This window comes from Dioscorea cayenensis, chromosome 6 (genome assembly GCF_009730915.1).
Source record: "Dioscorea cayenensis subsp. rotundata cultivar TDr96_F1 chromosome 6, TDr96_F1_v2_PseudoChromosome.rev07_lg8_w22 25.fasta, whole genome shotgun sequence".
In the NCBI taxonomy this organism is placed as follows: Eukaryota; Viridiplantae; Streptophyta; class Magnoliopsida; order Dioscoreales; family Dioscoreaceae; genus Dioscorea; species Dioscorea cayenensis.
Genome location: NC_052476.1, coordinates 1,392,333 through 1,417,472, shown reverse-complemented (window position 1 = coordinate 1,417,472; position 25,140 = coordinate 1,392,333). Strand labels below are relative to the sequence as shown.

The 25,140-nt window shown below is 34.4% G+C and overlaps 5 protein-coding genes and 1 non-coding gene across 8 annotated transcripts; 3 read left to right on the top strand and 3 right to left on the bottom strand.

Annotated features, from left to right (window-relative positions):
* Nucleotides 1-5,333: 5,333 nt before the first annotated feature.
* On the top strand, nucleotides 5,334-9,284 carry LOC120263507 (glyoxysomal fatty acid beta-oxidation multifunctional protein MFP-a-like). Of its 2 annotated transcripts, XM_039271440.1 has the most exons (18): nucleotides 5,334-5,426; nucleotides 5,603-5,675; nucleotides 5,760-5,825; nucleotides 5,922-5,978; nucleotides 6,074-6,141; nucleotides 6,224-6,305; nucleotides 6,390-6,445; nucleotides 6,529-6,831; nucleotides 6,921-7,007; nucleotides 7,098-7,275; nucleotides 7,356-7,477; nucleotides 7,561-7,724; nucleotides 7,809-8,063; nucleotides 8,133-8,254; nucleotides 8,327-8,448; nucleotides 8,531-8,679; nucleotides 8,758-8,896; nucleotides 8,965-9,284. In XM_039271440.1, exons 3-18 carry the CDS (start codon nucleotides 5,771-5,773, stop codon nucleotides 8,983-8,985), a joined length of 1,980 nt encoding a protein of 659 aa, XP_039127374.1. In that variant the 5' UTR covers nucleotides 5,334-5,426; nucleotides 5,603-5,675; nucleotides 5,760-5,770; the 3' UTR covers nucleotides 8,986-9,284. The 2 variants fall into 2 exon arrangements, with proteins under 2 accessions (XP_039127374.1, XP_039127373.1); XM_039271439.1 differs by having other exon boundaries at nucleotides 8,758-9,284.
* Nucleotides 9,285-9,400: 116 nt separating this feature from the next.
* LOC120263509 (late embryogenesis abundant protein Lea5-like) lies at nucleotides 9,401-9,934 on the top strand. The gene is made up of 2 exons (XM_039271442.1): nucleotides 9,401-9,553; nucleotides 9,655-9,934. The coding sequence occupies exons 1-2, from the start codon at nucleotides 9,483-9,485 to the stop codon at nucleotides 9,869-9,871; spliced, it is 288 nt and encodes a 95-aa protein (XP_039127376.1). The 5' UTR covers nucleotides 9,401-9,482; the 3' UTR covers nucleotides 9,872-9,934.
* Nucleotides 9,935-10,074: 140 nt separating this feature from the next.
* LOC120263508 lies at nucleotides 10,075-12,598 on the bottom strand. Its single transcript, XM_039271441.1, has 2 exons — nucleotides 11,853-12,598; nucleotides 10,075-10,280 (listed from the first exon to the last, which is right to left on the bottom strand). Exon 1 carries the CDS (start codon nucleotides 12,373-12,375, stop codon nucleotides 11,854-11,856), a length of 522 nt encoding a protein of 173 aa, XP_039127375.1. The 5' UTR covers nucleotides 12,376-12,598; the 3' UTR covers nucleotides 10,075-10,280; nucleotide 11,853.
* A 1,634-nt stretch (nucleotides 12,599-14,232) lies between these two features.
* Nucleotides 14,233-14,304, bottom strand: TRNAD-GUC. The gene has a single exon. It is a non-coding gene; the product is annotated as a tRNA-Asp (tRNA).
* A 91-nt stretch (nucleotides 14,305-14,395) lies between these two features.
* Nucleotides 14,396-15,050, top strand: LOC120263316. The gene has a single exon (XM_039271182.1). It carries the CDS (start codon nucleotides 14,416-14,418, stop codon nucleotides 14,809-14,811), a length of 396 nt encoding a protein of 131 aa, XP_039127116.1. The 5' UTR covers nucleotides 14,396-14,415; the 3' UTR covers nucleotides 14,812-15,050.
* A 1,748-nt stretch (nucleotides 15,051-16,798) lies between these two features.
* On the bottom strand, nucleotides 16,799-25,062 carry LOC120263439 (DNA repair protein RAD4). Of its 2 annotated transcripts, XM_039271344.1 has the most exons (14): nucleotides 24,985-25,062; nucleotides 24,703-24,821; nucleotides 24,173-24,427; nucleotides 23,963-24,055; nucleotides 23,493-23,585; nucleotides 23,272-23,373; nucleotides 22,230-22,279; nucleotides 21,214-21,939; nucleotides 20,421-20,727; nucleotides 20,144-20,338; nucleotides 19,909-20,070; nucleotides 19,589-19,798; nucleotides 19,107-19,498; nucleotides 16,799-18,452 (listed from the first exon to the last, which is right to left on the bottom strand). In XM_039271344.1, exons 1-13 carry the CDS (start codon nucleotides 25,028-25,030, stop codon nucleotides 19,127-19,129), a joined length of 2,730 nt encoding a protein of 909 aa, XP_039127278.1. In that variant the 5' UTR covers nucleotides 25,031-25,062; the 3' UTR covers nucleotides 16,799-18,452; nucleotides 19,107-19,126. The 2 variants fall into 2 exon arrangements, with proteins under 2 accessions (XP_039127278.1, XP_039127277.1); XM_039271343.1 differs by lacking the exon at nucleotides 16,799-18,452 and having other exon boundaries at nucleotides 18,980-19,498.
* Nucleotides 25,063-25,140: the final 78 nt, after the last annotated feature.

Sequence of the window (25,140 nt, the reverse complement as noted above, 5' to 3'; positions counted from 1 at the left end):
AACATAAAAAGGAAGTTTTTGAAGTTCTATGTGATTATAGAATACTATAATGTACGAGTCAAATTGTTTGGTGGTTAAGAAAGCAACATAAAAAGTAAGTGTGGTTGAAATAAGAATGTTGATTAGATGGATATCAAAGTTACTAGGAAGAACCAGTTAAGGAATGAGTTTATCTAAAATAAACATGGGAGTGACACCTATTGCAACATCACTAACAAGTCAATTGATAACTGTATAAAATGACATGGGCATGTTCTTAGGCGATTAATAGATGCCTCCATAAGAAAGATGGAAGTATATATATCAATAACTCTATGAAATGATATGTCTAATTTTGGTTTATCTAATTTTTTTTTGGCTCTTATTAGATCAACATGGAATTGAGAAAAATTCATGTAACTAAACTCAAGTAGCTGGGACTAATATAGCTTCTTGTTATTGTTGTTGTATTAGCTTATTTTTATCAATTTATATATAGTGTATTGTCAAGTTATTTATTTTATTATTATTGAAAAATATATATTATATTACTGTAATTATATAATTCACATCTTAACTATATTATATTTTCAAACACCCTCCTAGCTTAAGAGCCAAAATCATTTCTGTTTTAATATCTCATATATATATATATATATATATATATATATATAATATTATTTCTACTTAGCCTCATTAATAGAAATATATAATTAATGTTTTAAGTACATAGAAAATTTTATTATAATTAATTTATCTTAAAGTTCAACTTTTTACTTCAAAACAACTTGGATTTGATACTTAGATATATACCAGTTTATTTTTTTTTTAAATGAACAAATTATGTTAAAGTACAGACATAGATCTAAGTGACTACCTCCAAACGCTCATGCCTTCATATTGTGTGAGGTGAGATAGAACTAATCTTCTTTATAAAGATATATACAAAAAATTCAGGATAAATAGACAAAGAGATCATTGGTAACAGGGGCGGACCCACATGGGGGCTAGCCCGGGCTGGCCGGCCGGAAAACTTTAGAAAAACCGTGTCCAATAATATTTTTTTATATGAATATTAATGTTTAATAATATTTTGTTTGTGTTTAATTAATATGTAATGGGTATGTGCTTGAGTGGTTTGTGGGAGTTGGATGATAAGAGCCCACCATGGTTCAAATCCTAGAGTTTGCAATTGTAAGTTTTTAATAATTTTAGTAATTAAAAAAACAATGTTTTTTCAAAAAAATTGTGAAAAATTTTAAAAAAATTATATAACAAAAAAATAATGATCTAAACTTTATGATTTTTTTAATAATCAAGAAAAAAATTAAATTAATAATGTGGCATTGAAAATTTTTTTCTTATTTAAAAAAATTACTAAATTTTTTTAAGTTTTAATAAAAGTTTGAAAAAAATTGTTCAAAAACATCCCTCATAATTATAGTAGTTGACTTTCAACCCCTTTCTAGATGAGTTCGGTTTTGCTTTCACTAGTCGTGGTTGGGATCGAGGAGAGGTCGTGGTTGAGGTTTAAAAATCTTGGGAAAAAATTAAAAGGTGATGAATATGATAATATTGACTTTTATTTAAGCCTGAGCTGAACTAAATTCCTGGGTCCGCCACTGATTGTTAACTAATTAGTCTAAAATGGATAACCATGGAAACAATAAAAATAGAATCAATATAATTTGATTAGAATATTGTCTTTTATATTAAAGTGTTTTCGCATATATACCCTTTGGAAAACCCATAATTACACATATAAGAAATTCTTTTATGTATGTGTGGCGTGTGAGTATATCTTTTGAAAAAAAAAAATTTGTTAAATACGGCCATCATTGATGCAGAGTCAATCAGTTTATATTCAATGGAGCAGGACAAAATTTACTCAAAATTATTTTGACAAAATCATGCATCTGATTTTGACATTTGACAGTTTGACCATGATTTATGTTAATCACATAACTTGGTCATAACTCATAAGTTGGTACTTTAGAAAAATTCAATGTTTCATACTATGCACGATTGCGGTGGAAAACGGTTTTAATTTATTAGATTTAATGATTTATTAATACATTTCGTTCATTAACATTAGAGTTTGTGAAATGAAAAAGGCTAAGATTTTCTTAGCTATTACTAAATTTCTTATTAATTTTTGAGTTGAGTTAGTTTTCTAGTCCCTAAAAATTTCATTAACATCCAAATAGTCCCTCAAGTTTCTGAAATACCCTGTGAGTCTCTCCTTTTTATTTTTATTTTTTTCTCATTTTTATTGATTTTGTTAGGGTTCATCAGCCAAAAATAACTTGTCACAAATTAATTTTTAATTATTTAAACATTCAAATAATTGTAGGTTTATTACTTTCATTAAAGGTTAATTATCCTAGACTATATCCTTACAATTTCGAATTAAAAATAAATGTCAAGGAGTGACAAATAGATAAAATGAAGTTAATTATATTAATTTCATGAGGTACAAAAATGCATAGACTTGACTACATGTATTAAGACTAGAAATACTATTTTTCTTAACTTTTTTCTCTTCACATAATTTAAATCTTTCCAACTTCATTTAAAAAAAAGGACTATGATACTTTGATTTCTCCGCACTTTCTCACAAAAAAATTTATTTATTTTATTGACATTGGTCTTCTCTAAATTTTAAATTTGTGTTATAAAATTTGTTTGGATCTTAATTCATGATCTCTTATATTTATATGTCATAAACTTCAACTTTTTTGACTTTGATATTTGAAAACTTCCGTGCTTCATATCTTGTGCCACCCAACCAAGTGAGAGATATTTATTTGTCATAAAAAACTTAAATCAATTATTAGTTGTGACAGTCACTATGTAGGATTCAAGCCATATCTAAAGAGAATGTTAGTTTTTCATAAATTACTTAACTATGGTTTAATTTTATTTTAGTTATTAAACTTTAATTTGTATCAAATTGATCAATCATTTACAATTTTATTTCACTAGACAAACAATTGATTTGAGAATCAAATAGCTGATGTGACAGATTAAAAAAATCTTCAATATTAGTGACGTGTACGGTCCAAGTAGAATATCTAATGTGTTACAGAAAAGCTGACACAAATTTTCCAGCTACTATATGGCATTAGAGTATGATTATTTGAGAGAAAAATTTATTTCATGAGGCTTGTGTGGGCCAGCTTAAAGAAAGATTGAATCTAGTTATTTATCAACTTTAGCAAGGCCCGAACCCGGCCCGACCCGTGAACAGGTTTGGTGAAGCACTGAAGCGTTGTCCCAATTTATATTAAAAAAAACAAAAAATTCTTGGGTGCTGAACATCTTTCTTTTTTTTAGAAAAAGTGCATGTGATTTTGGGTACCAAGATTTAATATTTTTATTCATATATAAACAATCACTTCTCTACATTTTTACAGCAAATCACACATTATTATATACCCTTCTCTTCTCCTAAAATGGGATTTGATTTTCTAAAAAAGTTTGAGTTTGGCTTTAAAAAATTGTATAAACAGATTATTTGGATATATTTTTTACCTAATATACTGACGTTGATGTATTTTGTTAAAAAAACTCAAATGTTGAGGGATTTTTTTGGATATTAAAAAAATAAGGGATTTTCAGTGACTTTTCCCGGGTACCACACTCTTGACCTTTGACCTTGAGTTTTGACTCTAAACTCTTATTTATTTATTCATTTTGATAAAAGACTCTAAACTCTTATCTCTTGGTCTTCGGAAACATTTTAGTGTTATATTTTAAAACAAAAAATTCAAATAAAAAAAAAAGAACCTCTAATATTGAATCTCATATCAATGAGTTTTCTTGGGTGCAGAGCATGCATATAGGCAAAGCTTGATTAAAGTTTTATTATTATTATTATTATTATTATTATTATTATTATTATTTTAACAAATGACAAAGTGATAACTTATTTTTTTTTCTAGATAATAAAGAGTTGAGGGTTCAATTCTATTTCACAACAGTAATTGAGAATTGTAATTAGATCTGTCTAAAAGCCAAACTACTCCCCCCAAACTATTAACATTTTAGTTATTTCGTTTTAAACACAAACTCGGATCGACCAAACTGAAAATATATAATATATTTTATTAATTAATTTTATACTTATATACATACCTTAATGATTTTTATTGTATTAAATATTAATAAAAATTAAATATTTTATTTATTAATAATTAATCTATTATTTAGAGAAAAAAATTTCTCTGGTGGGGGCCACACGCAGGTAAGCTTGAATGTGGTTATTTACTAACCTTAGCCCACCCGAACCCTTCCCGTTGAAAGGTTTGGTAGCGCTTGTCCACGTTTTTCACAAAATTAAAAAATAAAAAAATTTCTGGGTTGCTGAGCATTTTTTAAAGTGCATGTGATTTTGGGTGCCAAGATTTAATATTTTAATTCATTAACTTTATAAACAATCACTTCTCTACACGTTTACAACAATCACACATTATTTTATACCCTTTCTCTTCTCCCACAATGGGATTTGATTTTTTTTTTTTAATTTTTTTTTTAAATTGGTGAAAGGTTTGTTGTAAAACAGACAAGTACAAAAATGCACCAGTTAAAATAACTTATCAACTTTCAAAAAATTTATTAAGTTGGCTAGATACCATAAGAGAGAATGAAAGTTTGCAATGCAGATGTTTAAAAAATTTATAAAAACCATACTAAGTTTGCTATGCAACTTTAGAGAAAAAAATATAGGACTTCTTCCATAATAGATCCACTGGAACCCATTTGAACAATACTATAAATGATACTTGGCTTGAAAACAATATATGAACAATATTATAAATAATACAATGAGTGTAACATTACAAATCAGTGCCTACTTAGACATTGTCAGGTGTTTTAATCACCCAACTAAATAAGTATTCGCATTGGATTTGATTTTCTAACAAAGTTTGAGTTTCACTTTAAAAAAAAAATTATATAAACAGAATTTTTTGGATATTTTTTTTTTTAAATACCAAGGTTAATATATTTTGTTTAAAAAATCTCAAATTGAGGGATGTGGATATTAAAAAATTAAGGACTTCAGTGACTTTTGAAGGCTATAAAAGTACTTCACTCTTGACCTTGAGTTTTGACCCTAAAACTCGTCGGAAACGTTTCAGTCTTATATTAATATAAAAAAATTCAAAAAAAAAACATTTCTATGACAAACCTTTTCCAATTAAAATAAATAATAATTAGTTAAACCCGTTTCGGAAACGCGTTCAAGATGTGAAACGGGAATCGAGAAATGGGAACGATAGTGCGCGGGAGACTTATTTAAGCCAGTGATCTTGATGTCCCGAAGAAGAAGAAGAAGAAGAAGAAGAAGAGAATGGAGAATGGGTGGACGGAGTTGGAGGTTGGCGCCGATGGAGTCGCCGTCATCACCATCGTGCACCCTCCTATCAACTCCATTTCCTTCCAGAGTAATACCCTCCTCATTCCGGTGATATTAAGCTTGATTGATTGATTGATTGATTGGTTTTTTGGTTACATGTTATTTTGATGATTTTTTGGTTTAGGATTACTTTTAGTTGGTTAATTTGTAGAAAAGTTGTGTTTTTTATAACTTTTATTAAAGAAAGTTGTGATTTTGATTCAGTACTGGAGAGCTTAGAGAAAAATTTGAAAGGAAGCCATTGAAAGAGATGATGTGAAGGGAATTGTACTTGCAGGTGAGAATCAGATGAAAGTTTTTAGAGTTTTTGTATGATTTTTGGGGTCTAATTTTCATTTTTTTTTTTTTGTTGGGTGATCAGGTGCTGCTGGGATGCTTTCAGGAGGGTTTGATATTGGTGGACTAAGAGGGATTCAAGAGGGGAAGAGTATGATGCCAATCTATTTCTGCATTTTTGTTCTTCATTTTTCTTTTTTTTATTCTTTTGGTGTTTTTTCAGCTTGTAAATCTTGAATCTTTGCAGTTGTACAACCAGAGACTGGTTATCTTGCGGTAGATTTGATCACTGGCATTTTGGAAGGTAAATTTCTGATTCTTAATTACTTTTCATAATTGATTGATTGATTGATTTTATATGTTATGATAAGCATTTCTGTGATTATATTTTGCTGTTAGATTCGATTAAGCCGATGGTTTCGGCTATAAATGGTCTTGCTATTGGTGGTGGACTTGAGATTTCAATGGTATGATCCTGTCTTTTAGTTTCATTCAATCTTTTCAGTTGTTTCACATGCTTGTCATGCCTTAATTTTCCTTCTTTTAAAGGCCTGTCATGCTCGAATTTCTACTTCGACCGCCGATATAGGCCTGCCTGAACTCACCGTCGGAGTAATTCCTGGGTTCGGAGGTTTGTTCTTAAGCAATATATTGTGAATTTCATCACTTTGAAGAAAGATCAGCAGTGAAAATTACTTGTTTCTCATCTTTTCAGGAACTCAACGACTTCCTCGCCTAATTGGTCTTTCTAAAGCTCTTGAAATGATTCTGGTGTGCTTGTGTTTTACTCTCAGATTTCTAAAGAGATTCTTGTAAAATTCTTGAATTACAGTACAGCTATTTATTTTTGACAGACGTCGAAGATTATAAAAGGAAACGAAGCTCATCGGTTAGGTCTTGTTGATGCTATAGCTTTACCAGATGAACTTCTGGATACTGCTTGTCGTTGGGCTTTAGATATTGCTGAATCTAGGAGGCCATGGATCAAGACTCTAAACCAATCTGACAAATTGGGACCCCTTGATGAGGCAAGGAACATATTCGATTCTGCGAGAGCTCAGGCTCGGAAACAATCTGCTTATAATCAACTCCCATTGGATTGCATTGACGTCATCGAAGAAGGTATTGTTTCCGGACCTCTTGCAGGGCTTTGGAAGGTATATGAAACTCAAGCTCAAGCTGTACTTTTGCTTATCCATGTTCTATTTAGCACTTACTGAATGTTCGCATCAAATGTTCATGACAGGAAGCACACACTTTTCAGAAACTGATTTTTTCTGACGAGTCCAAGAATCTGGTTCATGTTTTCTTCGCACGGCAAGAAATATTGCCTGTTAGTACTTAATGAATATTGACTTTGCGTTCCTGATTGACTTTTGAGATGATTTTGTAACTCACATTATGCTAATGTATGCGCCGTCAGATACCCGGAATCAATTGCTCAGGATCGGTGCCGCCGAGAGAAATAAATAAGATTGCTGTTGTTGGAGGAGGTCGAATGGGTTCGGGAATTGTGACTGCACTGATACTGAGTAATTTCCATGTGATACTTAAAGAAATCGACGACAACTTCCTGCAAGAAGGACTGGACCGAGTCCAAGGTACATAGATCTCTCTGTTTTTCACCCAAATTTTCAACCCAACTAGTTCCAAATCTTATTTCTGCATCAATGTTTACTAGTCAATCTTCGAAATCGGCTCGTGGAAGGAAAATTGAATCCAGAGGAGTTTGATAAGACTTTCTCATTGCTCACTGGTGTTTTGGATTATCAAAGCTTCAAAGATGTTGACATGGTCATTGAGGCAAGTTTAAGCCTCTCAACCTTAAAAACCTCTCACATCAATCTTCTTTGTTTACTAAATATCTTAATTTTTTCACATGACAGGCAGTTTCTGAGGATGTTTCACTAAAGCAACAAATATTTGTTGAGCTGGAGAAGTACTGTCCATCCAATTGTGTGCTTGCTACTACTACTTCGGCGATAGATCTGAACTTAATCGGAGAAAAGATCAACTGTTCTGATCGCATTATCGGTGCACATTTCTTCAGGTAATAATTTCACTGCAGTAAAATCATTTGCAGAAGTTTTAACTCTTATTATTTCTCTATCTGATATTAATTTTTCTTTCACAGTCCTGCTCAAATCATGCCGCTATTGGAAATTGTTCATACTCCAAAAACATCACCGGAAATTATTGCGGATTTGATGAATGTTGCGGCAAAGATTCAGAAAATACCGGTAACTGTTAGGAATTGCACAGGTTTTGCTGTTTCAAGGATGCTCTTCCCTTGCACACAGTCTGCACTCTTTTTAGTGGATCATGGTTTGGATATCTACAGGATAGACAATGCCATTACAAAATTTGGAATGCAAATGGGTCCTTTCAGGTACCAGAGATCATGAATATTTAGTTCTGTTTTTCTTTCTTGGATTTAACCAGACTTCTTTGTTTTCAGATTAATGGATTCAATTGGATTTGGTGATGCTATAGCCATTGGAGATCAATTCCTCCAAAGCTTCCCTAAAAGATGCTTCAAATCAATGTTGATTCCTCTGATGTTTGAGGATAAGAGAACAGGTACTAAGTTCAATTAGTTTTTCGGCATTTCAGTTCAGTTATTCATCATCCTTTTTGTGCAATTCCTGGCAGGTGAAGCTACAGGCAAAGGTTTTTACAGTTATGATGATAATGGGGAAGCTAATCCTGATCATGAAATACAGAATTACATTGAAAAATCAAGGAACATTTCTGGCACTCAACTGGATCCTGAGGTATTTTTCTTACAGTAAAGTATAGTCATTCTGAGAACAAATAGTATTGAATACAAATATACTATCTGATTGAAAATTGCAGATAGTGAATTTATCTGAGATAGAAATACTGGAAATGCTCTTGTTTCCTGCAATCAATGAGGCATGCAGAATACTAGAAGAAGGAATTGCTGCCAAAGCATCACACCTAGATATTGCCTCTATAATGGCCCAGGGTTTCCCATCTTTCAGGTTTATTCGAGTAAATTCTCTTCAATTTCATCATCAATTCTGTCTCTGAAACACTTTTCCTGCTTTAAATTTCAACAGAGGTGGTGCGATGTTCTGGGCCGATTCTCTTGGGACCGGTTACATCCACACAAAACTGGAGAATTGGGCAAAGAAATACGGAAATTTCTTCGAACCTTCTTCCTTTCTTGCAGAAAGAGCTGCAAAAAGCCTGGCCTTAGTGAGTATCAATAACTTATTTATATGTAACAAAAATATCCTCCTAACCAAATGTTTTAACTGATGCAGAGTGCCCAAGGTTCAATCTGAGCCTACTTAATCATGCCAAATTATGTATGTTTAACAGAGATCAATTCAGCATCATGTAATAAATTTCAGAGTAATTCAATAAAGTTTGTTATATCTGAAGCACAGCAGCTCTTGCATCCCACAAAGAGTCAAATTGATTGCATCCACATGATGTTCCTTTTAACTCAACCAATACAAATTGTAAATAACATATCATAAACTTTATCATTCTTTATCAGCAACATAAAAATAGTCGATTTTTTAGTTATTTGAGATAAAACAACATCCACAAAATAATTGAAGATTCAGAGTACCTAACCAGCTTTTTGCACTGGTCCCCCTCTGAGTGGAGGGCTTCTGCTGACAACACAAAGTATTGAATGCTTCACTGTTTCATTACCTTCCACCCACTTGTCTTCATTTCCCTCCTCTTCTCCAAAAAGTTTCAAGCCTGAGCTCTATACATATATATATATATATACAAAGAACCAGTCATTTGTCACACAAGCATAGAAGTAATGGCTCATACCCTTGCAAGCACCAGCCTCATTAGAGTCTTCATGGATAGCACCGGACTCGGTATCAGCAGGTATATACACTGAAGCGCACAAACAATAATTAAGTTACGATAGCTTGACCAATTGATCTAACATGTTTGGTTTTTTTTCCTTTTCCTTTACATCATTGCAGGAGATGTTACTATGCATCGGTGGCAGCAGTGGCGGCTGTAGAGGAGAAGATAGTGACAATCAAGAACAAGAAAGAGTCTGCTGGTCCGTCTGCTTCTTCAGCTTCACCTGCCTGGGTGCCTGATCCTGTCACAGGATATTACCGACCTGCGAACAGCTGCCATGGTGCTGATGTAACTGAAATGAGAGAGTTAATCCTGTCTACCAAATCAGTTTGAGGCTGAGCCTTGTCCATGTACTTCTAGAGCTGCAACTCAAATAAGAAAGATAACTTGATCAAATTGGTATTGTTCTCTTAGAGAATGTAAAACGGTAAGTGTTGCAGCAACTTTATCGTCGAAAGAGATCTCTGGATCTACATAGTTCTATGAACTGCTAATATAACAAAAGGTTCATGATTTCGCCATAATCACTTAGAACATGCCAAACACCACATAAATTTGGTAATTTCATCACCAAAAGAAAACAAAGGTAGCCTGAAAATGTCTTGTATACAATCACATTGTACAGGAAATGAAAACCACAAGAAATAAGATACTTGAGTGGTGATGAACACGTAGGAAAACATAAGCATTGATGGGGCTGAAATATCATCAAGTTTGACAGGCCACCAAAGTCCAAACAAACCTGAAAGAAAGTAGGATTTTACATCAGGCCAAGCAAAATGGGAATCAAAGTAATTAAAAAGCATGACATATTATGAAGTTCTTTGAAGACAAATTCAAAGACTGCTCATCCTGTTTGACAAGCATGATAGTCAAATTTCTAATGTTGACCAGAAATATAAAATTATAGCAAGTCTTCACAATTTGGATAAGGACCATTTGATCTATCGTGCAAGTAAAAACTTGTCTTAACAATTGGTTAGCTAAGTATTTGTTAAAAATCCACGACAGTGATGCAGGACTATTTCTGAAGCATCATTTTAAGTGCCACTCAATCTCATAGTTGGTCAATCAAAATAAACTAGTGAAATAAATGATGCCTCAAAGAACATTCAAAGGCTAGATTAGGTTAAAAATTTCTCACGCTCTGCACCTCCATTGACATGTTCAACAAAAGTAGCAAAAGTGTTATTATCATAACCGGCTGTGAAAAAATTCCATTTGTGTGCTTACATCAAATTGTTCTATTCAATAATCTTAAAAATTTGGTCGAACAAAATGAACTGATTGATATTATCAGGTAATTCTCAACTGTTCTACAACATTATATATCTAATTAAGATACTGCCCATTTGCCTCTTAATCCTTCTGATAAATGCCAAGGATAACCATACGAAATTCTGCAAACTTTATTGCCAGATGCTAAGAAAAATGTTTCACTTGTTTTACAGCTTGGGTGTCCATAGTTGAATTTAGCTTTACGCTCCATGGTAAGTATAAAAAAGCTATTGTGACATCAGTTTGATAAGTCATTTGCTCAACTAATGGCATAAATTTCTTTGTCTTCCCACCCATCATGTAAAGCATTAGGCTTATAGAACTCGTTCTATACAAGTATCCAAATAGTGAAATAATATCAAGTGAGATCAGTATCTTTGTACTGTTCTATTTTTATCCATCAAAGTAGACACAACAAAAGTATGCTATTTTCCAGTTGCCTCCTTAAACTAAAGCATATTCTATCCTCAATCAATCCAATTGTAACAAGACTAACAAAAAGCTCATAGCTCGAGAAATATTGATTTTCTTCAAGTCCCACCGAGAACCTTTAGAGAAAGCATACCATTTGGCAGCCATGCCACAAAAGCCACCTCCTTTGTTCCACAGTAGTAGATCAACATGTGATCAAGACTAACAAAAAACCAAATTTATTCAAAAGAATATCATTTTTTTTAAAGAAAAACTAAAATGATTTAAGTAGAGTAAAGAAACAAGTAAATAAAAATTTGGCAACCATCACTTGCGTCTCCATCTTAATGTCTTCCACTTAGACACAAGATAACAAATTTCTTTCTTTATTGCTTGTCTTCTCTTCTATTTTCCCTAAAAAGCAAGCCTACAACAAACTACATTAACAAACAACTTGCGTTCCTAATTTAAAACCCTAATTTCATCAACAAACACGTAAATAATCCACAAAACAAGATCGATCTTGAAGAAAACAATCAATAGAGACAAAGATCTGAAGTCAATTACCAATCCAATCATCCACCTTTATTCCGAAAATAAGGAAAAAAAACAAAAAGACCCTAACCTTAAATCGATGAAGACAGCCGCCTCAACGACATCCGATCACCATCGGGCAATCCGTTCAAGCGATCGCAATCCATCCCGCAGCCGCACTGCGGGCATTCATCAAAGTTATCAACCCCGAAGTCCGCTGACGTGATCCCCACGGAGAACTGGAGCTGGTCGCCACGGCGATCGACCTCGATGATGCCGATCCAGAAGAGCAGGAACTTGACGCTCACCCCCTTCAGGGCACGCAACCGGCCTCGCGATATGCGGCCGGAGATGGTGGACTGGTAGCGGAGCTCATACGATCCTCGGATGGAGAAGGCGCAGCTGCCGTTGAGGTATGCGGTGAAGGCGCCGGTGGAGCGGTCGAGCTCGTAGCCGAGAGCACCCCGAGGGAGGAGGCCGATGGGGAGGCCATAGGACTCGAGAACTTCGTAGGCGGTGGGGGTGGTGGTGGTGGTGATGGAGAGCGGTGAGCTTACCGCGGAGGAGCAGACGCTGAGGAGGAGGAGGACGAGGAGGAGATAAGACGGAGTCATCGCCGCCGCCGCCGCCGCCGCCGTCGAGGGGTTTGGTTTGGTGTGGTGTGCTCGGGCACACGGGAAGGTTAAATATGGGCCAGCGTGGGAAGCGGCGGAACGACCAGTTTGACACGTGCGAGGCACGTGGAAGGAGGGAAGAATTGGGTGGATGAGTTGGATCTCTGTGCCTCAAAGACAGCGTACCGTCTGGAGGGAAGGGGCTAAATACGTCAATTAACCTGCTGTTTTAACTGGCATGCACACCATTGATATTTCTTTGAGATTCGTGCTCTTAAACTAAAACTTCGATTTGATTGATAATAACTACAAAAATATTTTTTTAAAAAAAAAAAAAACTGTGTTTTTTTTCATGCATTATATATATATATATTATAAAGATATAGTTTTAATTAACTTATCGAAAAAGTGTTTTTTTAGTAGAAGTGCTCCTGGGAAAAAAATACTTTTTTAAAGTAAGTTAAGTATTTTTTTTTATTTTGTGTTTCGATTAATTTTTTTTATAAAAACAGAAATTTTAAAAATAAGCTAAAAAAACATTTTTTTTTTCAGAACCTAACCATGACTAGCTCTAAAAATAAAAAAGCTAAAAAAAGCAGTTTTTTTTTCATCTTTTGTTTTTGCAGAAAAGCCAAACAAACAAGTTTTTTTGAACCCAGAAATGCTTAATTAATTTATAAAATAACACTTCTGGATTTTCTAAAAGCTAATCCAAACAAGCCCAGAGTGTGCTAAGCCGTGTATCTAAGACTGGTACACCACTAAAAGTTGATTGTTGGATTGTGCATATCATCCACCCAATATATATAAGATTGAGTTATAAATCCACTCCGATAACCAAAGATTTTTTTTTGGCACTACTTATTATACAACGTTCGGTTTCATGTACACTCACCCATTATATGTAAAAATTAAGTTGCAAGTCTACTATGATAACAGATGATTATTTTTAGTACTATCTCTTATTTTGAACCTGGGTAATGAAAATTTCTATAAAATATTTTTTTTACAAGTGCCAATAAATCAAATGTTTTTTTTTCTTGTATTATATTTTTTTTATGTTTTTATTTTCTTAAAAAAGATTATATAAAAATGAACTTAATTTTTACTCAAAGGAAAAATGATTGGAAGTCATGTTGCTTAGCTTGTGAGATTATAAAATAAATACTTGGAAGTCACAGCCAGATGTTACTTATTAATAGAAGAGTACAAAGTTGGATTGGTGATCAGTGTCACAAAGGCTTTCTCTGACTTATTTAATGTCATTTTATGCAAAATAGACCCCAAATTTTGTTTTTAATAATAAAGTTGTTGTGTTTAAAATCCTATGGATGGAAGAGACGTGAAGGGAATTAATAGATGGATGGAGAATGCATAATTCACTCCCAAATTAATTAACAATAATAATATAAATTATTTTCAGATTATTCTTTTCAATAAGGACAAAAAGTATTGTACATTTATTAAAATGAAACTTAAAAGCAATGTAACTTAAAACCCAAAACAATTTTTTTTATTTTTAACAAAATATGATAAAACATGTGTTAGACACATATACAATCGTGAAATAAGCTAAATAAATAAGTGGTCGTCAATATCTCTCATTTTTAAAAAATTAAAAATATTTTTTAGAAAACATAAATAACATTTTCTTCATTTTTTTTATTATTTAACTTTTTACCTCATAATATTTGTATATTCCCCGGGAGGAAAAAACAAAAAAAAACCATGTATTTAAAGATAATATATTGGAAATTAATAATAATTCCATAGCAAAAAAATTGAGGTCCTTTTCTGTATAACCAGCCTTAGTATTTTTTATTTTTCCCAATTAAAACGTAATTAAAAAAAACTAAGCGCCGTTGCCGGGGATCGAACCCGGGTCACCCGCGTGACAGGCGGGAATACTCACCACTATACTACAACGACCTGTTGGTTCGTGATGGGAAATGTTTATTTTGTTACTTATTAAAAAAACAACTATAAATATATCACAATTCTCCCTCATTTCCCCGCGTTTCCCGTTCTGGATTCACATCCATGGCGCTAGAGTGGGTGGTGCTCGGCTACGCCACGGCGGCGGAGGCGATAATGCTCCTCTTCATCACCCTCCCCGGCATCGGTCGCCTTCGCAAGGGCCTCATTGCCGTCGTCCGCTCCGTCCTCAAGCCACTCCTCTCCATCGTCCCCTTCTGCCTCTTTCTCCTCATGGACGTTTACTGGAAGTACGAGACTCGGCCGACGTGCGACCAGGAGCATGCCTGCACCCCATCCGAGCATCTCCGCCACCAGAAATCCACCCTCAAGAGCCAGCGCAATGGCATCCTACTCGCCTCCGCCCTCGTCCTCTACTGGCTCCTCTTCGCTGTCACGAATCTCGCTTGCAAGATCGATCAGCTTGAGCAGCATGTCGAGAACCTCAAGCGTCAGGATTGATCGCTTGATCCGATCTCCTTCTTTCAGGCTCGTCTCCTTCCCTTTTGTCGTTGATGCTTCCGCGATCTCTACGATTTGCGTTTTTTTGGATTTATTTGTCTCGATTTGAGCAAAATTTTTTTATTATTTGTAGCTTTAGTTGAGATTTGCATCTCTTGTAGTGCTTGTTCGTGGATCTTCTGCATGTTCTGCAACTCTTTCTAATTTTTTAATAATCGAATTAATCAATTGAATGTTAAGACTTTGGATTTCGATTGAGATTGTAATTCAAATGATTTAGGTTTTGTTTCTTTATGTATGAGATTTGCAAGGTGGAACTCGGATTGTGAATTTCTGAAACCTAGGTTGAAATTTGCCAAGTTTTGATTTTTTTTCCCCCTTTTTATAAATTTTGATTGGATACCTGGAAATTTGGAGTTGAACCTTGGGCTTTTTGCAAGATGGAGGTAGTCTTCTTACAAAAAAAAACTTGGAGAACATTACATTAGTGAGAAAATTACATTAATCAAGAATTAGAGAAAAATAACCAACCAGAGGCATTGCCAGCTTTGCTTCATCAAGTTTATGATCAATTTTTGTCATTTTATTATCATAATATTTTAGCTATATGTTGCAATTTATCACTATTTCTTGCAGTTCTGCAGGATGCATAGATTTTGGTCTGTTAGTGTTGATATGTATTTATAGCTCATATTACTTGCAAGTGGTGTGAGTTTGTGATCATGCTTTGCTTTTCACATTGCTGACCTAATTTTGTAAATAGATTTTTATAATTTCTCATGATATGTTTCAGTTCTGTTTCAATGCTTTGCTTTCTGTTGATTCATGTTGTTTGCATTCCACAACAACTATGGCATGAATTAAGCATGAAGTTTTAAAAAAAAAAATTATAGAAATGTGCAGCTTATATATGTGGCAAGTTTTTGAGCTTATGATCATCAAGCTATTGTTCTGACTATGCTAAGATATTTATGCTAATTATGGCTTGGTTGCAAACTTTATCAAAGCCTGATGTACTACATGGTATTGTCATGTTAAGATACTCGGAGTAGTATACCTAAATGCAGAGAAGAAGTCCATCTTGGTAGAATTTTTTTCGTGCGTTCTTTATTGGATCAGTGTTCATTATTAATAAGTCAGTAAATTTTTTGGTTATATTCATTTGCCTCATATAACTCTATACTTGTTGCTATATGCTTTCACAATCTCTGCGCAATGGATATTTCATTTCAAACTATTGTTCTCGTATTGCTTCTCATCCAATTTCAAGTTTGAAACACAACCGTAATTCCAGTCTACAAGCATGAGTGATGCCATGGTCATTTTTATTAAGTTAAAAGAAGTACAATTACTGATGGAGATTTCTGGTTGTGTTGTTCACTATTTAGTGGATATTTTAGTGTTGTATTACTGGAATTTTAATCTTTATAGGCTGTAAAAACTGCTTCTGATTCAAACCTAATTAATCTTAGACCTTGCTTAATTTTATGTTCCATAAGGCAAAGACAGTCGAACATGCATAATTGTGTTATTCAAGGAGAAGTCTAAACTGTAATGTTATATTCTTATTATGATTTGTTAATGCATGCAGCTTTAATACCTGATGGGTTCTAATATTTGAGTTTCCTTTCACTGCTTTGTAACTATTTCCATCTTCAGGAAATTAAAACTTTGATTGACAACAACATATTGAGCATGGTTTGTTCATACTCAGAAGATGAATTCCCTGTCTAATTTAGCTTTAGTTTCATATCTTTGTGACCATAGACCATCATGTTGAATTTGTGCAAAGTACTTGCATGGTAAAACTTTTATTTTATTTGCTATATGAACCTGGCACTTGATGCACATTTCTTTACCAATCAGGATGTGTTATGTTAGCTTAGTAAATTCTGATAAAACTATAATAATAACAATAATAATAATACCCATTTATCAAACACATTTCACTTGATCTCCCCCAAACAATAGAATTAGAATTTGGAGTTCAATTAGGAATCAGGAAATAAAAACAACCGCAATTTGTTGTTAATTAATACAATAAAATACTAAAAAAAATAAAAATAAAATAATAACTTCATTTTTGAAAGTTAATGAAATAATAAATTGAATTAATCCATCTTCTAAGAAGAGTGCTCTTTCACAGCTCTGAAGTATAGGGAATTCCAACTGCTTCACCGTGAACTTGGCCGCCTATGAGGTATTAGTGAATTGATTGATTTTCCATATTACTCTGATTGGGCAAAGCGTGTTATTAATAATTATTCCAATGAGTTATCCCATGGGGAGCTAGTGGAAAGGATTATATCTTACAACATAAATCTTAATTTATATAAATCATTGGTGGAATTATGGTGTTAAGAGACTAACACCTTTCATTTCCTACATTGGGAGATAGGAATTTCTTTGTGGGATATCAAGCTGCTTGAAGGGCTTCCTATTTGTGGCGATATATATGATGAATTCATCACATATTTCACCAGAGAGGAATTTCTGACTTTTTAGCTTTGAAAAATCTTTTTGATATCTATCAATGACTTATAAGGTAAGATTTTTCCCAACAAATGCGTGCCTTTTGATAATTGGATAGGCTTTTGTAGAAAGAGAACAAAATTTGATTCAAAATATGATCTCCTCCAAAACCCTCTCAAGATGTTGATTTAGCGGCTTTTATAGCACTTTGGATTTGTTATTTCATCATGCCAAGGAGACATAATGTGATTAGGCCAACAGTGTTCATGATGGCTTCTGTTATGTATGGAAAAAAGATTGCTTTTGTTCCCGTGCACATATATGTGACGTTGAATGCCATGGTCAATAATAAGAAAGGTCTTGAATTTTTTACAACTATTTTCCTATTATTGATCATCGCATTCAATCCCACGGGAGCAAAAGCAATCTTTTTTCCATGCACAACATCAGAAGCCATTATGAAAACGGTTGACCTAATCACATTATCTCTTCTTGGCACGATGAAATAACAAATCCAAAGAGCCACACAAAAGCCGTTAAATCAACATCTGGAGAGGGTTTAGGTCGAGGATTAGATTTTGAATCAAATTTTGTTCTTTTCCTAAAAAGTCTACCTAATTAGCAAAAGACACGCCTTTGTTATTTTGGGAAAATTCTTGCCTTGCAAGGCATTGATAGACATCAAAAAGGTTTCTCAAAATTGAAAAGTCAGAAATTTCTTTATAGTAAAATATGTCATTAGTAGGGATGAATTCATCATACATATTGCCACAAATAGGAATCCCTCCAAGCAGCTTGATATCTCATAAAGAAAATTTCTACCTCCCCGTATAGAAAATGAAAGGTGTTGGTCTCCTGAACATCATAATTCCACCAATGATTTATAGAAATTAAGATTACTGTCCAACCCTTTCCATTAGCTTCCCATGGGATAACTTATTGGAATAATTATTAATAGCATGCTTGGCCTAATCAGTGTAATTTGGAAAATCAATCAACTCACCTTATTTGAATCTTGTGCACTCCCTTCAGGATTTAAGTAAATTGCATCAATCTTGCTATCTTCATGCCAGCGGTTCAGAGTAAATCTCACAATAACTAAACAAGCCTGAGGCACTTCACTCGTTCTAAATACTCTTCTCCCCCATGACAAATAATTGGCACAGATCCTATACCAAAAGCTTTGGTCAATATCCCAAAAAGCTTATTCTATGAATTGTCAGCTATGATGTATAAAAAGATTTGGAGTTCTTACTTCTCTATATATATCAATTACATGTCCTAATTTAAATAGAAATCAAAATTTTAAAATATGTTTATCTTAATCACATCATCAAGCCAAATCCTAATGGAATTAAGATAATATATTGTTAAGATAAATAAATTTGACAATATTTGGTTGGTTGATCTCCAGACTGAATTGATTAAGATAAAAAAAATTTTAAAATTTTGATTTCTATTTAAATTAGAACATGTATTTGATATATGTATATCTTTATTTATAATAATTAATTAATTAATTTTGCTTAAGATAAACATATTTTAAAATTTTAATTTTTATTTAAATTAGTACATGTATATGTATACCTCTTAATAATTAATTAATTTTTTTTATATAAACATTTATTATTTGTTTTGTATGTCAAGTGTTTATAGTGACAATGAGATCAAGATTCAATACATTATCATTCATTTTGTATGTTAAATGATAATGAGTAAATGAAATTTCACAAACTTCCCCTACGGATAATTATATATATATATATATATTAGCAAAACAAGAAGACGACATTCTCATTTGAGTATGATAGCATAGAACTCACATGATGTCTGAACCATGCTCCTACAACTCTTCCACTTGAACAGAAAACCCGCACCGGCATCTCTTTGTTTGAATGAAGCTTTCTTCGTCGAAACTCTGGTCCTCGATAAGGAAGACATGCTCGTGATGATCACGAATTGGCATAATGCTTGCAGCATTTTGCGAGGATTTGAGATCATCAGACATGCTTTGCTTTTTGTCGTCATTAGATTTGTCGTTTTCATCGATGTGAGGGTTGTCTAAGGCATTTGGAGATGAAAATTCGACATAGGAGTTCTGCAAACGTTGCCTGGTAATAATGGAGGACAATAGCTGAAACCATCTGGATAGTGCTTCGGATTCAAACCGCCTTTTTTCTTCGGCTTCTCTCCTTTCTTCTTCTTCCGCAAATGCCTATAGATCACATATGCAAAACCATAAGCAAGCAATTAAGATGAACGTTAAGAGCCTCTATGATAAAACAATTCATATATATATTATTACCGCCAAGATAGCATCTTTGAACTCTGAACAGACTACAATCCCTTCGAAAATGGGAACAGAACGGCCGTTGCGAAATTCAAAGCCAACCATGGCAGGTGCAAAGTCAATTTCGAGTCTTCGGGCAACCGGAACCAGTCTAGGAAACTTCAGGTGTACAGTACCAGGTGGAAGACACTTCTCAGACCATACATCCACTTGGCCGCGCTCATTCTAGATTGATCAGTATGAAAATATGGGTAGACTTATGATCAATTACACAGGGAAATCAGATGATAAGATAGTTCGACATGATAAAAAGTTTAGTTTGCAGAATGTGTTACCTTCGGCACAATACCATTTTTAGCACAAGGAAGACGTAATGGCTCTGTTTGCCACCTCCCATAAAGTTCCATGGTTGCTTCACTGTTTTCTTCTCCAGTTGCACTCGCATCTTCAAGTTCAGATGTCCTCATTTTAACAAATTTCTTTGAATGTTTCACCACCTGGGAAAACAATCACTCCAACATAACGCACAAGCTAGAGAAAGAGAGACAGAGATACAGAATTTAACAAGACCTTAGCAGGAAATTCATTTGCCATGACTTGCAGGCCTTCTCGCAACCATTTGTGTCGTGTTTGCAGTGTTCGAACACAAGATCGTGGATATACAGGATGACCAGAACAGTAACCAAGTACCGGGCCCTTCGGATGAAGAACTTGATACTTGGTGAGCCATCGCTCTAGAACATATAGGTGATGGTTCTTATAGGCCTAAAACAAGAGAAAATAAACCTCAGACAAAGTTGATGCATAGACTGATAGTTCAAGAAATGCATCTGTTGTTTGATCATACCTGTTGATTAGTCGGAAGAGGCTCTGTCAATGCCCTTGTTTCTAGTTCCATGTCTTCAAGAGCGTTTCTATTAGCAAGTCCAGAATTCTGAACAGCACCAACCTTATTTGAATCTTCAATGATATCACTTGTCGTGTTTACAACATTTAAACATTCTTCAGATTCCATTTCCTTTCTCTCTGATGCTTCCATGTGAACAATGCTTCCAGTTGCATCAGATTCCAGTCGCTTCAAAGGTGCCAATACTTCATCCCACCACCGTGAATTTACTCGACGGGGGGCAATCTTATACCAATGCATGCAGTACCTAAATATTTATCACCAATAGTAGCATCATATGAAATTTCTTTTTTCAATGTTCAGCCAAATAATGAAATAGATGTTTCCAATAATAATCAACGTGGTGACTAGAGCTGTACAATTTCCTTCACAAAAAAGAAAGCTGCAGTGCATAGGGTCTACAGAAACGCAATAGCATAATGCCTCAATGTCTTCATAAGCACAACAGCATACCATTCCCGCTATTTATGTCCCCTAAAACATTCCCTCCTACCTTTCAAGAAAAGAAAAAGAACAGAACATCTCAAGTCCTTCATGAGGTGCTTGTTCTTGCATTTTTTTTTTTTTAGCATACTAGATAGTAAGAATCTGGGAAGGGGCATATATATATTGGCATTCTACAATAGTTAGTTCTATAGAAATATATCACAAGATATCATTTCTGCAAGAAGAAAGCCTTGATAGAGAAATATTAGAAAGATTATGAACTCTAAAAGTTAGCACAAGAGCAAACCTGCGAGTCACATCTTTAGCCCCACCACCAGAGAATGCAACTACATATTTAATAGGCTTCCTGCCGGCAGCAGCACTAGCTTCCACATCACTCTCGCCATCAACTATTCCATTCACAGCATCAACATGAATCCACCTCCCATTCAATGTCTCGCCATTACAATAGACTTCAGCCCAGTACTGGGGAGGCCCTAGTTTCCTTGACCAAACAGCACTAGAAGAACTACTTTGGATCACTGATTCATGTTCGGGGAAAACAATTTTCTTCAACTTTTTAGGAGGGGATGGAAGTGACGAGCTGCCAGATAATCCATCAATGTGTGACATTGAATTACTGGCACCAACCCCAGCTGCAGTGGCCGAAAGAGCCATTTCCAACTGTAATTCAAACTCAGCATCTCCTTTTCTTTTTGGTCTTACAGCAAACTTGGCTGGATGAGACTCCAACTTGTCACTACAAAGTTTGTTAGCCATTGAGTCACGGGATATCACATCCTCTGCTCCGGTAGTAGAAGCCGGACCTTTTGGCAGACTTCTTTTGCAGCTTTGTCTACCATCATTGCTATGGTGTTTGCCCCTTGTTAAATTTTTGTGGGACACGTCATCTGAACTTGAGGCAACAGCAGAAGAAAATATTTTGGTATCCAACCTCGGTGCGTCTGTGTTTGAGCATCCGGGCACATCTGTGTCTGGCTTCAGAGAAGCAACGTCCAGAACTGAAACAAACCTAGAAAAAAAAAACTTGTTGAATGATCTAACTATATGAAAGGTTGCACAAGAAACATAACTTCTTCATGTTGTTGTATGAAAGCTCAAATTGTACAAAGGTTTCCAAGTTGATCTAATGCTCATGCACGACCAAATATGATGAAAGTGAGTACAAAGACTGCTGTGTATTCCAATTATTGAAAATGATATCATGAAGCACCTCAATCTCAAACTAAATTCCAGATGTAAAGATAGAATCATAGAAACATAAAGGCATAAATTTTCTGTTTTTGTTATAAGACTACAAACCGTGTAGTTAAATTGAGAGCTCTGAACAATGCCACAGACAGTGCAGCAACCTGCATAAACAAAGGTTCTATCTCAATAAACACGAGAAAAGAAGCATGAACGAACCCATTTGATCAATCCCCTATCAACATCCATGATGTAATTCATGCCTTATTTCTCAATTATTCTCCCATCTTCCAGAGAAAGGAACAGATATTAGTGGTAATAAAAATTAATTTTCTTAGAATATAAATATGACAGAAGTATCAGTAATACCAAATTATGATCCAAGCATTTTGTAGCAAATAATTTGTCACATTAAAATGTAATAGCACAGGAAAAACCACAGAGATCAAATCCTGCAATTCAACTGTGCAGAATACAAATGGAATGTGCGAATGTGCAGTTCAATGCAGATAATTATTGAATTTATTTAATAGTGAAGCAAACCAGACAACAATCAATGAATAGCATTTTTTTTTTCAGCTTATATTTCTATTCTGTTATATCATGCTATCAATGGCAACAGATATGAGCCATGCCTTGCTTAACATTTTTTTTTATTTAAAGTAAAGAAAGAAAGTGCAAATAACATACATTTAGTTCTGCAAATGGTATACCAAAATTATAACTGAAGTAAATAAATATAGCATGTATTAATGTTCAAAACTCTCTCAGTAATTACATTTCAACATTTGGGAGTAAAGACTATGCTACTAACTAATGATATCATGAGCAAGCTAGCGACCATATTAAAATTAGGTAATATGATTTTCATGATAAGGATCACATATGAAGATTCATAACGCCAAAGAATCACTTAATCACATCTGGTAGAGTTGACAAGCTTTTAAATTCTATAAATTCCATACAATGTGAGAGCTGATAATTGCTTAAAATAACACAAAACACCCACCAACATATATCATGTCATATCATATGAAAGGGCATTCTAATTTCAGCTCCAAAATGTGGATCTTCAATAATAGATCTCTCACTCAAAAACATGATTTTCCACACAAAACGAAACTCATAATCAGTAGGAAGCTAAAGAATGTGACACCTCTTCAGCAGTTCCTCCACGAGTGTCAAGAGCAAAGGCAAGATTTGATTTAAAAGACCCTCTGTCAATGTCATGGCTTTGAATTTGAAAATTGTTCCGGAACTATATGGAAAATTATACAGTAAAAGCATTAAAAGACCAGAATGTCAGATATCCAGGAGTAACACAGAAATAAACCTTCAAGTAATAAAATGTTCAAGTTTTGAAGTAGCATGAATTACCCAATTCACAACAGAACCCAAACTAGAGGCCCTAAGTCTTGGAACCTCAGCAATGTTCAATTGGCTCGGTGGGACAAGTGAAAGCAACGAAGCCTGCAATATGACACTTCTCAATACCTCTATATCATTAACTGTGTCAATCTATAAACTTAAAAGCTGGCTCAATTATATAGAAGAAACCTAATTGATTGTAATAGTTATATCACTTAAAACATGAGGCTTTATGAATAAATATGCCATCATACAGCTGATTTAACCTTTGTCCAGTGCAAAAGCAAACACTAACAGTTATTTAGATGAACTGTATCTATGTGTCCCTTAAACACATAATACTGCCAAATTATCATGATACAAGAAGTTAAAGACAATACCAGCATCAGCCACCAAAATATTCATATCAAAATATAAGATTTAGTTGAAACAAATAGCCACAAAAAATCAATAAGCATGTTAATGATTTGACAACCCACCTGAATCAAAAGATCATTGCAAACTTGATCAACGAGCCTACCCCTTGACAATAGACACAACAAGTGGACCTTATGCACAAGTTCTGCTAATTCCTGACAAAAAGATACAATTCCAAATTTAATAAAACTACCATCATACCCAAACTTCATATCCATGCATTCAACTGTATCATCCATAGTTGCCAAATGAAATGCTTGTGGATTACATACCTTCTCCTCGGCAGTAGCCCTCCGAGATGGCTTCCGCTGAGTAGTTGATGGTGAGTCAGTAAATTCGACAGTAATTTCTTTCTCAGAATCATGAAGATACGCTTCTTTGGATTCTGAGGCTAAAATGTCTCCATCTTCCCAATCAAACTCATTCACATCACCGAGACGGACACTTCCTTCTACATCATCACCTTCAATAGATTTTCTTCCTACTGAATTCCCCTCATCCCTTTTATCTTTTTCTCTAGGTAATTCCTTAACATGAAAAAAGAAAAAGAAAAGAAAAGCTTCAAAGATCCTCCGAGAAAAGATAAATCCTTTAACACTGGACTGAGACATAATTAAATCAGACAATGTCTCGCCTAAATATTCTACAATGTGCTTCAAGGCCAAAACAATTTTTCTACAAAAAGCTCAACTTGATTATCAAGAAAAGGAATGATTGATATCCAGAAAACGAGAACACTAAAGGCGACTCTTTTCCACTCACTAAAGGCGCGAAACATAAAAAAAAAAAAACAGAGCTTTACCTTAAATTTAGACACCTCCACTAAAATGTCATCTTCTTGCTGCCCTTTGGCCTTAGATCCCTTCCGTGCTCGCTTCAGCAGCTTGCCGACGGCCTCCTTCGACGCCGAAGCAAGCGAACCTATCAACAAAAATTCCACAGTCATTCATCTTCAACACAGCGTAAAAATCACAATCTACACCAAAATTGTTCGCAATCACATCAAGCAAAAGAGGGGAAAAAGGGAATCGGGGTTCCCTGTGGTTCAAAGATGGATTGAGATTTGGGAATTGGGAGAACGAACCGGATTCCGATTCCTCCTTGCGCTGGGACTGGCTTCTCGTTCGCATCACTAGGCCGCGCGCTCTCTCTCTCTCTCTCTCTCTTTCTCTCTTTCTAATTTATTCTTTTATAATAATAATAATAATAATAATAATAATATAGAAATAGAAAACCATCG

What these genes read in the sequence shown, in the direction of transcription:
- LOC120263507 (XM_039271439.1), top strand. Translation starts at nt 5,771, where the DNA reads ATGCTTTCAGGAGGGTTTGATATTGGTGGACTAAGAGGGATTCAAGAG. An exon ending in GTGGACTTGAGATTTCAATG is followed by an intron (nt 6,142 to 6,223) that starts GTATGATCCTGT and finishes CTTCTTTTAAAG; the next exon opens with GCCTGTCATGCTCGAATTTC. An exon ending in AGGACTGGACCGAGTCCAAG is followed by an intron (nt 7,276 to 7,355) that starts GTACATAGATCT and finishes AATGTTTACTAG; the next exon opens with TCAATCTTCGAAATCGGCTC.
- LOC120263509 (XM_039271442.1), top strand. Translation starts at nt 9,483, where the DNA reads ATGGCTCATACCCTTGCAAGCACCAGCCTCATTAGAGTCTTCATGGAT. An exon ending in ACCGGACTCGGTATCAGCAG is followed by an intron (nt 9,554 to 9,654) that starts GTATATACACTG and finishes ACATCATTGCAG; the next exon opens with GAGATGTTACTATGCATCGG.
- LOC120263508 (XM_039271441.1), bottom strand. Translation starts at nt 12,375, where the DNA reads ATGACTCCGTCTTATCTCCTCCTCGTCCTCCTCCTCCTCAGCGTCTGC.
- LOC120263316 (XM_039271182.1), top strand. Translation starts at nt 14,416, where the DNA reads ATGGCGCTAGAGTGGGTGGTGCTCGGCTACGCCACGGCGGCGGAGGCG.
- LOC120263439 (XM_039271344.1), bottom strand. Translation starts at nt 25,030, where the DNA reads ATGCGAACGAGAAGCCAGTCCCAGCGCAAGGAGGAATCGGAATCCG. An exon ending in GCTAAAGATGTGACTCGCAG is followed by an intron (nt 20,728 to 21,213) that starts GTTTGCTCTTGT and finishes ATAAATATTTAG; the next exon opens with GTACTGCATGCATTGGTATA. An exon ending in CTCTTCCGACTAATCAACAG is followed by an intron (nt 20,339 to 20,420) that starts GTATGATCAAAC and finishes CTCTTGTTTTAG; the next exon opens with GCCTATAAGAACCATCACCT.